We start from the raw sequence: 16027 nt of genomic DNA, 5'->3' as shown, positions 1-16027 counted from the left end.
CTCTCCATTCTACTCCATTCAGTACTTTCCAATCTCTACCTGGTCTTCTTTTTACCAGCTCATCCCACAGAGCTGAGAAAATTGAGGCCATGTAGTAGAAACTCCCTTTACCAATCCTACAAACTTACTCATGTCTTCATTCATCCTCATCTCCCCTTGTGTTTTAAAAAACTAGAACCCCTTCATATGATCTATGATATGGATTCTGTCCTTTCCTATCTCAAACTAAGAGTTATCATTTCCTTCTCACATACACTCAAAATTCCATATCAAACTGAATCATCCTCATCAATCTCTAAATACTTGTTTCCCACCTTAAAAAGTAATAATAATAATAAATTAAAACACTTCTCTTGATCCCATATCTTCTTCCATTTTTTAAGTTTTGTTTAATTTTTAGTTTTTTTTTTTTTTTTTAAAGTAAGCTCTGTACCCATTGAAGGGCTTGAACTCACAATCCTGATGTCAAGACTCACCTGCTCTACCCACTGAGCCAGCCCAGAACCCCTCTTCTTCCATTTTTAGGTAAATTTCTCTCCACCAATTCAGATTCCTTTCCTGTGGGAGTTTTTATATTCATCTCACTCCTCTGCTGTCTTCATCATTGTCCAATATGATCCCCATTTCTTTTCTTCTTCTTTTTTTTTTTTTTTTAAGATTTTATTTATTTATTTGACAGAGAATGTGAGCATGGGGAGAAGCAAGGGGAGAAGGAGAAGCAGGCTCCTGGCTGATCAGGGAGCCCAATGTGGGACTTGATCCCAGAACCGTGGGATCATGACCTGAGCAGAAAGCAGATGCTTAATTCCCTGAGCCACCCAGGCACCCCTGGTTTCCATTTCTATCACTTCATACAGATGTCTCTTCCTTTGGATATCATTTATACTATAGAATCTGAAAAAGCCAAACTTATAGAAAGAGAGACTAAAATGGTGGTTACTAGGGTTTGAGGGCTTGGGACAATGGGGAGATATTGGTCAGGGAGTTATAAGATGTATGAGAGGGTATTTTTAATCTTCATTTTACTTAGTGTTTTACCAGGATTTGGTTCTGACATCTCTTCCACTTCAGATACTTTTTAATTGGCTTTTGTGACAATGTATACCTTCACTTCCCTTTAATATCTCTACATGCTTTTTTCTTCTTTTTTTCAATACCTTCATCCTTTTGCAGGCTCATCATTCTCAATCCTGTCATGGTAGAAGGTATGGCAAAAAGAGAGAAGCTGGCCTAGTCCATATCCTTAAGAAGCCACCGTGTTTAAAGTTCATATGAGAGAGAGAGGTCAATTATACTTAATGATTCTGACATACTTCTGTTCATAATATATAGTATATCCACATTAAAAAAATTTTTTTAAATAATCTCTACACCCAACATGGGTCTTCAACTCACAACCCCAAGATCAAGAGTCACATGCTTTATGGACTGAGCCAGCCAGGTGCCTCTACTTTTTTCCCCAAATTGGGGCAGAGGGTAAAGTTTTTGATGAGAAAGAGAAGGGAAAGAGAAGAAATTTCACTTTATTGCATATGTTCTTTATGGATGCTTTCTCCCATGATAGTGCTCCCTAACCTAGTTCACTTACTGTATGCCAGGGGCTGTGCTAAATATTTCATGTGCATGTCTCATTTAATCTTTCCTTAAGCCCTGATGTGGTTACTAACATTTTCTCTTTTGGGTATCTCAGTCAGTTAACCATCTGCTTTTGGCTCGGGTCATGATCTTGGGGTCCTAGGATCAAGCCCCATGTTGGGCACCCTGCTCGGCAGGGAGCCCGCTTCTCCCTCTCCCTCTCTGCTTGTGCTCTCTTGCTATCTCTGTCTCTGTCTCTTTTTCTCTCAAATAAATAAACAAAATCTTAAAAAAAAAAAAAAAAAAAAAAGGAAAAGAAATTGAGGCTTAGATTTTACATAAGTCACCAAAGTAACTTTATATATAAAGTTGCAAAGGTAATTTCAGGTACAACTTTACATACATTTTTTTTCACAAGTTAAAGTTACCCTTAAAAAAAGTAAACTAGGAAAAAAAAAAAGTAAACTAGGGACACCTGGGTGGCTCAGTCATTAAGTGTCTGCCTTCGGCTCTGGTCATGATCCCAAGGTCCTAGAATCGAGTCCCATGTCCGGCTCCCTGATCAGCGGGAAGCCTGCTTCTCTGGCTCCTGCTTCCCTGCTTGTGTTCCCTCTCTCGCTGTCTCTCTGTCAAATAAATAAATAAAATCTTAAAAAAAAAAAAAAAAAAGTAAGCTAATGTTTCTGACTTTGGGGCCTATACTCTTAACACTGATAATATTGAAAGAAAATTAAGGACAGAGTTGTGGGGTTTTTCCCCCAGATTTTTCTCATATCCATAATATCTTATATTACATGTATTTCATGTATCATTTAATCATTGTGCATTTAGCATTCAGTCTTCACCACAAACTTGTGATGTAAGCAAGTCCAGTATGGGCCAGATGAGGGGAGGAAGGAGGAAGACCCAGTTAAATCAATTGCTTGGGTTACAGGTGATAGCAATTAGATCACAGGGTTTCTGACTTCGAGTTCAGCTTTCCTTTATATGAGGTACATTCTCTACATTAATTCAATTTGCTAAAGGATGAAGTCCTTGTTCTTTAGGGTTAGCCTTTTCTCCTATTTTAATTCAGCCTTACTTCACTTATTTAGTTAACAATCCAAGAATGTTGCTAGAGTAGCAAAAATTTGATTGGAATCATTACCTTCAGTATTTCAGGTAATGGAGTGGAGTGAAAACAGCATGCAAAGCAGAGTCTGTCCACTCTGTTCCCAGGCTGGCCTCTTAGATAGGTGAAAGTTGACATCTGGTGTGGCTTCCTTTGCTCTCTTCTTGTGGGAAGCCCTGGTTGACTACCTGACACCAGGCATTAGATCTGACCTGAGCATTTGCTCAAGCAAGCTTTGTGTAATTAAGTTACTGTGATTTGTTTCCCCTGACTGGACACAAGAGCCTTATAAGGTGAGGGCTCCGTTGAAGTGATAAAGCTGATTAGATCCTTCGTAGTAAAGGAATCTGATCTTAGAAATTTCCTCCAGCTCTTGTTAATGAGGCAAATACGACACTTAGCAGAGAAAATGAGGTCACTAAAAACAGAAACACTTCTTTTCTCTAATAAAGGACCAATTCTTTTGCTCCTCTTTTAAATCCAGGCCTAAAATTATTGTCCAGAATAAAAGCTCAGTTTAAATGAACAAGTAAGAAACTTTGTCTCAGGAGGTGGAGTAAACATATATAAGCTTATCACCTATATGAAGCAAAGGAAGTAGAGCAATTGGAGAAAGTAAAACTAAGATAAACTTAAGAAATTAAAATAATTTAATGTTGGCTACAAAGGAAGTGAAATAACCAACAATGATTAATTACACAAATATGTGGTCCATTCATTAAAAAATGTAGTTTTTTTCTTCAAAAACAGTTTTCTGACTTTTTCATTCTCTACCTTCCCTTCTCCTGAACTACCATTCAAGCAAATAAAACTTATTTTCGTGGGATACACTTATACAAATCTCATACATTAACAGTGTGGATGAGCTTACCTTTGGGGTTATATAGCACTTTCACATCTGTTATTGTTTACTTCTCATAAAACTCTATGATGAAAGTTGCATTATATCCATGATAAGGACTTGGGATTTGGCTGCAAAAGGTTATGGGATTTGCTCAACAATCTGTAAACAGGAGAGTTGGGAGTCAAGTACAAGTTTTTTCAGCACCAGGAAAGGGACTTCTACCACAGCCACTCCAAGTTACACTTTATTTAACATCTCTGATTCTCACCTCTATTTCTTGCTAAGCCTTTGTTCCAGTATATGGAGAGTGGCATGACAATCGTTTTCATTTCAGATATACTTACATGAAATGTAAATCACATGTGTGCATGCACAGGACATACAGACATTTCTGTGTTCATAGATTTGCCATCCTTCATTGTGAAGTATTTCTCTTCCCACAAAGACCCCGTTCTCCTTCTCAGCTTCAGCTTATGCCAATGACGTCGATAATCATAAAGGACAAACAAAGTAGGAGCGAAGTATTACAGGGGAAGGTTTGTGATGGGGACGGATGGATGGGAGACCAACCAGCCACCTGGTCTACTGTGTCCCCTTGGCATTGGCTTTGGGATGGGTATAGGAATACAGGAGGACAATGGAAAGGGTGTAATGTTGATGATACTGCTATCTAGTCAGTATAATGTTTAAAGGAAGTACTATTTGAAATGATGTTAATCATTAAAGTTTAACTTTTTAGACTTTTTAAAGAAATTTAAAGCCTGTTTAAAAGAAATGCTTTCAGTCAGTTATCATATGGTTTCATTTACTTGTGGAGCATAAGGAATAACATCGATGACATGGAAAATGGAGAAGAGAAGTGAATTGGGGGAAATTGGAGGGGGAGACTAATCATGAGAGACTATGGACTCTGAGAAACAAACTGAGGGTTTTGGAGGGGTGAACCTGGTGGTGGGTATTATGGAGGGCATGTATTGCATGGAGCACTGGGTATGGTGCATAAACAATGAATTTTGGAACACTGAAAAAAAATTAAATTAAATTTTAAAAAAAGAAAAAAAGAAATGCTCTCTCTGCATTTGGTTCTTTATCTTGACAGTGTAGTAAAATTGATGGAACAATAGAAGCTGGAGGCAGTTGGGCTCAGCTCTTTCCTGGCCCCGCCGCTTGTTAACGGTTACGATTTTGGTCCAGTTACTTAACTTTTCTTTAAATTGAGGATGAAAATAATACTAACCTTATATGATTGTAGTGAGGATTAAGTGTGTGTGTTTGTGTGTGTCTGTGTCTGTGTCTGTGTCTGGGTGGCAGGGGAGACGAGAGAGAGAATGACATATGTGAGTGTGATGATGTGCATGCTAGCTTAGGATAGTCTCTTGTAAATAATAAGTGTTCAGTGAATGTTAGTCACTATCAACTCAGTCACTCAATCTTCTACCCCTTCCGTTTGGTAAAACTGTCTGCCAAACATTACCGGAAAACTCCTAATGGTTAATTCCAATTGATACTTTTTAATTTTAGTTTTTCTTGACCTCTCCCCTACATTTCATATTTTTTTTTTTTTAAGATTTTATTTATTTGTCAGAGAGAGGGAGAGAGAGCGAGCACAGGCAGACAGAATGGCAGGCAGAGGCAGAGGGAGAAGCAGGCTCCCCGCCGAGCAAGGAGCCCTATGTGGGACTCGATCCCAGGACGTCGGGATCATGACCTGAGCCGAAGGCAGCTGCCCAACCAACCGAGTCACCCAGGCGTCCCTACATTTCATATTTTTTTGCCACAGCCAACATTTTTTTTTTCTTTTTAATCTAGACTTCCAAATTTCCGGAGTGTTGCACAGCAAGTGTCACTGTTTACACTCTCCCAGCAGAGGACCTGCTGTCTGTGCTAAGCTAGAACCACACCCTGATCCTGGAATTGGCAAATAATTCCTATGGGAAAGGAGACATGGCTGAAGATCAGGGGTCGCATTGGAGAGGCTCTGTCCTCCTAAAATTTGTGTTCATCTAAATGCCATTGTTTATGCAGATATCTGATATTTTAAAGTTACAGTTATTACTTTTCAGGCTTTTTTTTTTTTTTTTTTTTTTTTTTTTTTTGGTGGGAGTGTTGACCTGCCTCAAAACTCCTGATACTTCTCTTCTTTCCTTGGACATTATGTCTGAATCATACTTTGTTGGCTTTACTTCTGCTGTTGTATTGTTGCTTTCCATTTCAGTGGTTTTCTCCAGTGCCATCTTATTCACTAATCATGTTAACTTGTAAATCTGTAACTCACTTCCATGATGATGACTTCCAAATCTACAGCTTTATTGTGGATCTATCTCTTATTTTTTGAGATATGTTTGTCCAGTTATGCTGTAAGCCTTTATCCCATATGTACCTTAGGCAAATCAGATTTGAAATGTGCTTAGTCTTCTTCTCCCTCAAATTTGTACCTTTTTCTGTATCACTAGTTCTGATTAGGGACTCTGATAGTACCATTCACCTAGTGGTGCAAGCCTGGAGTTAGAATTGCCCTGTATTTTACTGCAACTGACAAGCCAAAAAGTTTTATTTTATCCATATCCTTAACATTATTTTTATCTTCTCTTTTTCTTTATATCTCTCTATGTCCACTCCTACTAGCACATTGCCTAACTGTTTCCAGTCTTGGTTTCTTTTAGTCCATCCTCCACCTTACAGGCATATATATTTCTAATATACTATATTGCTACTTTAAACATTAATTTCCAGCACATTTCCCAAAATGTTTTGCAGAATACTCCAAAAATAATCTATGTATCTCCATGAATAAAGGAGGCCATAGTCAAATAAAATGTTGAAATGTGGCATGCTAAATATGGTTTCTCTTGAAAAGTCACACTACATATTATTAAAAAAAATCAAAGGCTATATGAAGCTTTTCTATCGATTGTAACAACAGAACTCTATAACGTGAGCTTATATGTAAATATGGAAACATTTGTGTTTAATATTTATTAATGTGGAATTATCGACAGAATGTATTCCTGACTTTAGTACAATGGTATTTAAGCTAGGTATTCCATGCCTAGCTCTCTAATCGTACCTCTTCCCTTTTGAACCTTTGTAGCCATACAGATGACATTCATTTGGCTCCCCCCAAACACACCTCTGTTCTATTCCACTGTACATTGTTCCTTTTGCCTGGAATACTGCTAATCTAGCCGATGGCCTCTGTCTTTGAAGGTCTAGCTATTTCAAAGTGTAGGGTGTGTAGGGGGTGTCGGGGGCACCTGGGTGGCTCCGTTGTTAAGCATCTGCCTTCTGCTCAGGTCAGGATCCTGGGGTCCTGGGATCAAGCCCTGTGTCAGGTTCCTTGCTCTGCAGGAAGCCTGTTTCTCCTTCTCCCACTCCCCCTGCTTGTGTTCCCTTTCTCGCCGTGTCTCTCTCTGTCAGATAAATAAACAAAATCTTTTAAAAAATAAGGTAAAAAAATAAAAGTAGATCATTTGGTATTTTCACTACTGCCTGATACATTGTATGTGTTTGTTGTACTTTAAATAAATAACAAAAATGGAGAAAATCAATAAGAGAAAATTCAGGGATATGAGATTAGCTGTATTGCCTATTCATTCTGCCTAGATGATGCCCATTCAGGAATTCTAACACATAGTAACAATTGCTTGAATAATTTTTTTAGCTGCTTGACCTCAGTAATGTTTTTGTTTGCTCACTGAACAAGATTTAGGAAATTACTTTACAGTATAAAATAAATTTTTAATTGTTAGAGGATAAAACTCTAATTTTCCTAAGTGTGCCTATTCTTCTTTTACTTAGTTATTCTTCTTTTACTGTGAAAATTCCTTAAAAATGATTGTAAATGTTTTCAATTTCTTCCTGACAGGTAATATTTGAAGCTGAAGTCTCAGGAGGGAGGAGTGGTTATATTGCCATTGATGACATCCAAGTACTGAGCTATCCCTGTGGTAGGTTGTGATTAAGATTTGTATTTTTCTATGTCCTTTCAACACTTGTTTTATATTGGCAGTGACTGTTGACTGTTTATCACTTGGTTGTGGCTGTCTCTTCTGTTGTTAGTCCTAACCTTCTGTTCAGTTTTAAAAGAACACTGAAGTATTTCTAGAATTTTTGATTCAAATAGTTTTCAGAATTGTAACTAATTGTACACATACTGAAGAGTTCTTTTAATTATTTAATTACGGAGAACAAAATGCAAATTTAAATGAAACTCTAGATAGGGCAGACTCCATCTTTTGGTTTTATTAAGTAGTCTAGGAAAGCAAAGAAGAATAACAAATCAGAGCTCAACTGAAAGGAAACTAAAAGAAACCTTACTAACATGTGATGTGCTCTGTTGAAAGTTGAAGGCAAGGGGCACCTGGGAGGCTCGGTCAGTTAAGTGTCAGACTTTAGCTCAGGTCATGAGCCCAGGGTCCTGGGATTGAACCCCAAATTGGGCTCTCTGCTCAGTGGGGCGTCTACTTCTCCCTCTGCCCCTCCCCCTGCTCATGTGCGCTCTCTCTCTCTCAAATAAATAAATGAAATCTTAAAAAAAAAGAAGTTGAAGGGAAGAGAATGAATTAGTTCACCATATTCCAAGCTTCAGACTAAATTTTTTATAATAAGTATCTAGTTAATCCATACGAAACAACAAGATGATAGAAAGCGAACAAAACAAAGAGCTCAGTGGGTGAACACATGGTTTTGTTGTGTCTTTAGATGCCCATTGGTTGATCTTCAGATGGTGTAACTAATTTTGTGTGTACATCACATTTCCTGAAAGACATTTGTTACATGCATTCAGTCCGGCCAGACATAAAACAGCTGGCATAAATTCAGACTTTACCTATATCTCCCAACAGCGGTATTTTACAGGGCCCATGAATTCTAGATGATCTGTTCAGTAATCCTCCCGGTGGAAATTTTCTCACACACTGTAAGCACTGTGAATGGGGAGGGGAGCATTATGCCAGCGGCCATGGCTGTGCTCCTGTTGAGAGCTTGTTAAACCTCATTGTGCATCAGCATCTCCTACAGGGGTGGCAGATCACGGTTTGTGTGGCCTCTGCCTTGGTGGTGATTCACTAAGTCTGGGGTGGGGCTGGAAAATTTACCCTTGTGATAAGTTCCCTGGTGGTGCTGCAGCTGCCGGCTTCGAGTTCACGATTTGAGAACCACTGTTCTAGTTCAAACATTTCCCTTTTTAAAGGCTACACCAAGACCAGGTGCTGCAGAAAGAGGTAGTGGGCAAGGGTCAAACAAGTGATTCCATTCAGTACATTCTAAGAAAAAGAGGAGCAAAATCATCTCATTCAAAGTTCAAGTTGGTTTGCTCATAAATTCTTCCAGTCCATTAGTATATGAGCGTGATGTTTCTGTCTACTGTTTGTTTATACTTACTGAAAGAGCAATGTAAAAGAAAGGCTCTCAGAAGTAAACAAATAAAAATAGGAATTAAGCACAGTGGCAGTTTTACTGTGATATGGTCCTCTATGAGCTTGCTTTTCCTTATCGAGGCTTAACTTTTCCTGTGTATGTTTACTTTCTTTCTGTTGAAAATATCAGTAAGCTTCAGTTTTAAAGGGTAATTGTAGAGAACACTAATTTGAGAGTTATATAAGTCATGTAGGTTTTGATTACAGTCCTCAGTTTTTGTTGGTCTGATACTGCTTTAGGGTAACTTTCTTCCAACTATGAAGGAATAAGAAGTAGATTTAGCAACGGTGAAGCAGATATTTCATTTGAGAGAAACGAAAATATTCCCTTGTTCTTTGAAGTACTAGAGAATTACAGCTATTGAAAAAAATTGTTTTTGAAAGAGAGGCGATCTCACTGGTTAAGTTGTAAATTAATATTTTGACAACCATGTCTATGTCAGAATGTTAGATATCGTTGTATGTTTTCATTATACTTTTCTATTATGCTCCGATTTATGCCTGTTTGATTGATTCTTTTTCAGTGATTATTTTACCTCTTTTGCTTTCTTTGACATGTCACTGTTTTATTATCACCCATACACAACATGCTGTGGCCAACCGCCAGTGGTAGTTATTGACTGCTGTCTCTGTATACAACAATGCTCTAGCAATTATGGGGGGGGAGAGGATTGTGAGCGGGAGGTGTATCTCATCACAAAGAAAACTCCATTTTCTTCCATATGGTATTTGTGTTGGCCAAAGGTAAAACTATTATCATTATTCTCTTGGGGAAAAGTCACATGGCATGTTTTCTTCATGTGAAAATAATACATTTCTTTTCTGCCTTCACAGATAAATCTCCTCATTTTCTCCGTCTGGGGGACGTGGAGGTCAATGCAGGGCAGAACGCTACATTTCAGTGTATTGCTACGGGGAGAGATGCTGTGCATAACAAGTTATGGCTGCAGGTAAGGCCAAGTGGACAGCTGAACTAACGGGTACACTTGATTTTTTAAAAATCACAGAGTACTGCTTCTGGTGTCATTCCTGTGTGTGAGAGAGAGAGAGAGAGAGAGAGAGAGAGAGAGACAAGTTCTCTTGTGTAGGTTTGTTTTAATTGACAGCAGATTCATCTCAGAAATTTCTGTTTTGAGAAGATGAATAAGTAGATGAGAGTACATAGTTAATATTTGGGTTAGTTTTAGTGAAAACTAATGTTTCTCTAAAGTTATGTATGACTGTAAAAATAATTTTTTTCTAATCCATTCAAAGTAGGAAAAAATGAAAATTTCCTCATTTAATGTTTTGAAAACTCAACTTACAAGAGCATGTCACTTAAGTAGGAACTGTCATACTCTGGTACATTTAAAAAATAGTTTAAGAAACCTTTGGGAGTACTTCTGGAAATATGAATTGGAAGAGGGCCAATTAAATTTTTTTTTAGAACTTTTGTGTATAAGCGTTAATCACAGATAATGAGGTCAAGACATTTGCTTTGGACATATTAAATCCTCAGTAAATATGTATTTAATGAATTACAATTTAGCATATATTGGGGAAATGTAAAGGGTACATCACAGAGAGCTTTGAAAGACTCAGAGATCATGTGCCATGTCTTCAGAGAGGAAGGAAGATGCTGTGCCTTCAGAGAGTATCTGCCGGTCCTGGGGCACTGGGGTGGGGGCAGGAGGGGCTGAGAGCAGCTCTAAAGTCAGGAGGCTGGCCCAAGGAAAGATGGCTGTTGAGCTAAATATTTGAGGCTAGAAAGCATGTAATAATATTCTCTGAGCACTTCTTATTTTGGTGTGCCATTTGCATCAGAATGAAGGAAGGGATTTAATTGGTTAGAACTAAATTCCCGAGACTGTCAATAGGGACCAAAAGAGAAAAATCTTTGTCAGATTAGTATAGTTTTTTGTGACATAGACTTCAGCATTTATTTTACCATCTTTTTAAAGAGGTGAAATTAGTGTTGGGGATAATCATTAGGTTGTGGGAGGTTGGGGTCATGATTATAATAAATGATTTTTTAAGTCATACCTAGTAGAGTATCTAATATTGTACTAGAGGTTATAAATTTCTTACCAAATCCATATATCTCCTTGGATGTCATAACCCATGTACTCATATAGACTTAATTATCACTATTTTTGTAATTCATTTGATTTGCAGGTATTGGGATATCATCCTGAATATGTGAAAAGGAAACGAAGCCCCTATTTTTTTTTTCCTGTGATTATGCTGATTTCCTCTATAGATATTGAAATACAAGATAATTATTTATAGGGGTGCCTGGGTGGCTCAATCCTTAAGCATCTGCCTTTGGCTCAGGTCATGATCCCAGGATCCTGGGATCGAGTCCCGCATCAGGCTCCCTGTTCAGCATGAAGCCTGTTTCTCCCTCTCCTGTTCCCCCTGCTTGTGTTCCCTCTCTTGCTATCTCTGTCTGTCAAATAAATATATAAAATCTTTTAAAAAAAGATAATTATTTATAGAGAGGGTACTATATAATATACAGCCATTTTATCAGCTAAACATGAAGTTGGAATCCTTCTTTCTCTCTCTCAGACTAAATCAACAATTTTTAGACATTTTTTCCTAATCAGTTAATTTTTCTTTCATTTAGGTGGGAACATTAGTTGGCATTTTACTTTAGTTGTGATCCATACAGTCTTGTCTTGGAGAACTAGAGACTCTGCAGTCTGCCTCTGGTTTTATGCCCCAGGATTTAATGTGGCATTGAAATAAAAGGGTTTTGTGTACTCAGACACCAGCTGCCTTGTGGCAACAAAGACTTTCTGGCCCTGCTGGCCTGAGTGGGTTGCAGTCAAAATGCTCCTCATTTATTGTTTGTTTCCTACTTTGTGGATTGGCCTATTTCAGAATAGTTTTAAAAAAATATTCCTTCTATCATTTTTCAAAGAAAGATGAGAGACAAAAAATAATTCTGTTAAACATCTAATCTGCTTTCCTTTTTCTCCTCTTCTTTACACATCCTAAGGTGAATTTGGGTATTTCTCTTCTGTTTTGACAGTGAGATTACCCAGTTCCTCAGCAGTTTACATATGTGCCTTATTGTTTAAAAAAAGCTTTTATATTTTCTCAGTAATACCACTTAAATTAACTTAAGTCATTCTTTTAAATCTACCTTCTTTGTGTTTAATATTGAAAACTATCCATTACTTAGTTGAGGGATGTTTTCACATGAATTGAGACTAGTTATTTTATATAAATATATAGTGAGTCAGTCAGAATGGTAGAAATATAATAAAGCAGAAAGAATCTGGATTCCATAATGAATCTGCAAGCCAACTTATAAAAATTGATGTCAAGTCTTGTTTACTTGGTGCAGAATGACTTCAAGAAATTAAGAGGCTGAACTCTTACTTCTAACTTTAATTTGAAACTTTTAACCCTTCCAACCCAGTTAAGTGTGTGTACTTAGAGAATTAATTGAACTATTGAATCTATTTTATAGATAAGTTCCTTATCTATGAAAAGAGATGTGGGTAGAAACTAAGATCCCTTCCAGCTATAAGACGCTAAACTAGGTCTTTGCATTATCTTTTAATGACCTGAGACATGGCCTTCATGACCTTATTGTTTGATGTAAGACTGTGAAATTGTTTATGTTATTCTTTTTGTATGGGTAAAAATGGCCCCTGAAATTAACTACCATTGTGAGAACAGCTGCTTAAAATACCTGTGGACAGTACTGAGAATGTATTGGAAGCAACCCAAAGTGAAAGGTCACTGCATCCTGTCACAGAAGTAATGGGATAGTGGAGTAGCTGTTATACTTGCCATGGTAGGTGTCATTAAAAAATGGCGATCGACTTTTTATGTTTTTCAAATCACTTACATTATACAGTATTGTCAGTTGATAAATGCTTAAATATGGGGCAAAACACCAAAGAACAGAAAAGCAGCCAAATTTCTGTTTTAAAGGAAAAATGATATACTACAAATACTTTAACCATAATACCTGATAGCATTTGACATTTAAAATAATTTATATATGGAGAGGTGCCTGGGTAGTTTAGTCCTTTAAGCATCTGACTCTTGGTTTAGGCTCAGGTCATGATCTCAGGGTTGTGAGATTGAGCCCGTGTCTGACTCTAAGCTCAGTGAGGTGTCTGCTTGAAAAATCTCTCCCTCTGCCCCTCCCCTGCCCCCTCTTTTCTCTCCCTCTGTCTAAAATAAACAAATAAATAAAATAATTTATGTATGGAAATACATTTAAAAAGACACTTGTTCATTATCTTTAGCTCACAATTGATTTGTCAGTTATCTTTTATTGTTTAAAATGACATACAAATTATTAGGTAAATTAAAAAATAGAGCACACAAAAGCAAACACTTGAGTTCCCTGAGCTAACCTTGGATAATTCATAAGGTATATATCGTAGTGGTTTTTGGATGTATCTTTAGGGAGTGTTCTTTCCTGTAAGTTCTCAGTATAATTACCGAGTCTAAACATTAGGTCATTCACTCTAGATATTTGGAAAACAATGACAAAATACATTACCTAAATTACTGAGCTCATAGAAGCTCAGTGAACTAGGGATGTGTAAAACAACATGGATGACAGTTTATAGAAGTCTGTTTAGTGACAAAAAGCTAGCGATATGGTAAAATTATGAGGTTTTTTGGGCATATCTTAAAATGGTGTGTTAAGCTCATTCATGTTGGAAAAGGGACTTAGAATAAAGAGTTTAGTCTCTTGTAGAGAATTTCCAAATTCCTTTTTGATCATAAAACTCAATGAAGTAGCATGCATTCCAGATATAAGCACAACATTTGTTGTCAGGTTAACGATTTGCAATTTTTTCCCACATGAACAGATGTTTTCCAGTGCTTCCAACGAGTTTTAGAACTGTGCTGTTTTGTGATTTGAAGGAACCCTCATGGTAGGGAATTTGTGGATTATAAATTAGGGCTTATGGTAAGCACAGGTTATAGGAAATAAGATCACAAATGAAATTTTAATGTACAGTTTATATTGAAATAAAATAATAAAAAACCTGGTTATATTTTTTGAAAAGTGTCAGATAATTTTCTCACAGAGAAAAGTTAGGTTATATATTTTTTTAGATTAAAAATGTTAGTCATGTCCTTTCATTGCAGTGTTTACTGATATGAAGAATAAAGCGATGGTGGCAAAAAGTGAATATATAAGGAAATAACTAGCATGACACAATAGTTCCACTCCCATAAATATTTACACAATATTTACACAATAGAAATAAAGACATTTACACAAGAGAAATAAAGATGTGTGTTCAGAAAATGACTTGTGTAAGAATGTTTTTAACAGCTTTATTCATAAAAACCAGTAATTGTAAGGAGCCCCGATGTCCATTAAGAGAAGAATGGACAAACAATGTGTGGTTTATTCAAGCAATAGAATGTTACTCAGCAGTAACAAAGAATGAGTTACCAATGTGGATAAATCTCAGCAGTAGTATGTTTTTGGAAAGGGGATAGATAAGAGTGCATACTGTATGGTTACATTTACATTAAGTACCAGAAAAAATAAAGCTAAACTATGTGATAGAAATCAGAACAGTATTTGACTGTGGGTGATGAGGAGGGACTGGAAGTACACAGGGGAAACTTCCTGAGGTAATGTAATGTCATGTATATTCACTGGGGTGTTGGGCCCATGGGAGCATATACATTTGTTAGAAGTTAAGTTCCATCCGATTTACTATGTGTGCAGTTTACCTCAATAATAAACGAGGCAAAGTGAGTATGTGGTACATTCTGGCATTACTAATCAAGCCATAGATGGCAATAGCCTATAAACATTTAGCTGCCTTTTGTCCATCTTGTCCATTTGAAGTTATTTGATTAGGTGTGAGGGTAATATTTAATTAGTCTATGCTGAAATACAGAATAAAACATGTTCTGAGTGTTCTGTTATCAGAACATGTTATAAATTCTGAGGGTGTAAAAGAGTTGAAACAGAGTTGGACTGTAACTTACGACTTAGCGTTCTTTTATGAAGGTCCGGTATAAGTGGACACCTACATGGCAAATCAAATAGAGCCCACTGCTGGAACATCTGTCTGACCATATGCTTTGGCTTCAGGTTCAGTGTAGAAACTAAAATGCTAACGACTCCATCCATCATCACAGAGCTTGGCGGGCATGCATCATTGGATTGAACAGAGAAATTCAACAGTGGAGTTATTGAAAGTAGGGAATTGTGTGGGTAGATTTGGTGACACCATTTGTTTTGGTGAATTGAAAGGAGGCTGTTTAGTGTGTGACTGATAATCCTATGCAGATTGCCATCAAAGCTGTGGCAATTGGGCCAATCTGTCAGTAATTGCCGCAGGTGCTGGCCCTATGCCTCCTCAGTGGGTCTGCCAAAACAGGAAAGTCAGCCATCACTTTGCACTTGGTAAGATTTGTCACCGCTAATGTAGTATGATACAGCTAGTTTCTCAGCCAAAGGAAATGTCATTCCTTATGGAGTAATAGATAATTCAAGCAATGGATTGAGAGTAATAATTGGAGAGTAGAATTAGTAAAATGAAATGCAAATTGCACTTAAAAAAAAAAAAACAATAAAACAACCAAAGAGAGGCCGACCTATTGCAGTACCATTTGTTGTCAGCTGAGGATTAATGAAAATGGGTGGTCTGAAACTTCTGGGCATACGTTGTTTTGTCTGTCCAAGGAGATGTCATGGCCTTCTTCCTGTACTGCAGGTGAATGGCATCATGCAAGCAGTGGAAATCAGATCAGAAACATGGTATTTTGCAAAATGAGTTAATTCGAAGGTATAAAAATATTAGCTGATGAAACCATCACTACACAATTTCAAATGCCACATAGTCATTGCTCACAGAGCTCCCTCTGACGCTTCCATGCTATGGTATTTTTCCACGCCTATTTATACTGTCCCATGAAGTGCCTGGATGTTTGTAGCATATTGCATTTCTACAAGAGATGTTACTATCCCTAATAGGATTTCCTTCTGAGAAAGAAATCTGGTAATTTTGTATTTATTATAACAAAGGAAAATTCTTGGAAGAAATTGATCTATGCCTAGAACAATGAAGTTTATGATGGTCAATTCATTGAAAA

At 37.2% G+C, this 16027-nt stretch overlaps 1 protein-coding gene across 6 annotated transcripts in view; it reads left to right on the top strand.

The window, feature by feature from the left end:
• LOC111147617 (protein tyrosine phosphatase, receptor type K) overlaps positions 1 to 16027 on the top strand; it is a 556451-nt gene that overhangs the window by 266289 nt on the left and 274135 nt on the right. For all 6 annotated transcript variants that reach the window (XM_022503780.1, XM_022503779.1, XM_022503782.1 and 3 more), the window contains exons 4-5: positions 7396 to 7477; positions 9782 to 9897. In XM_022503780.1, the coding sequence (XP_022359488.1) occupies positions 7396 to 7477; positions 9782 to 9897 (198 nt within the window). The remainder of the gene's footprint in view (positions 1 to 7395; positions 7478 to 9781; positions 9898 to 16027) is intronic.

Source organism: Enhydra lutris, unplaced genomic scaffold (genome assembly GCF_002288905.1).
Source record: "Enhydra lutris kenyoni isolate GAN:26980312 unplaced genomic scaffold, ASM228890v2 scaffoldscaffold17, whole genome shotgun sequence".
NCBI lineage: Eukaryota > Metazoa > Chordata > Mammalia > Carnivora > Mustelidae > Enhydra > Enhydra lutris.
The sequence above is the reverse complement of the archived record's forward strand: the minus strand, read 5'-3'. Positions and strand labels throughout refer to the sequence as shown.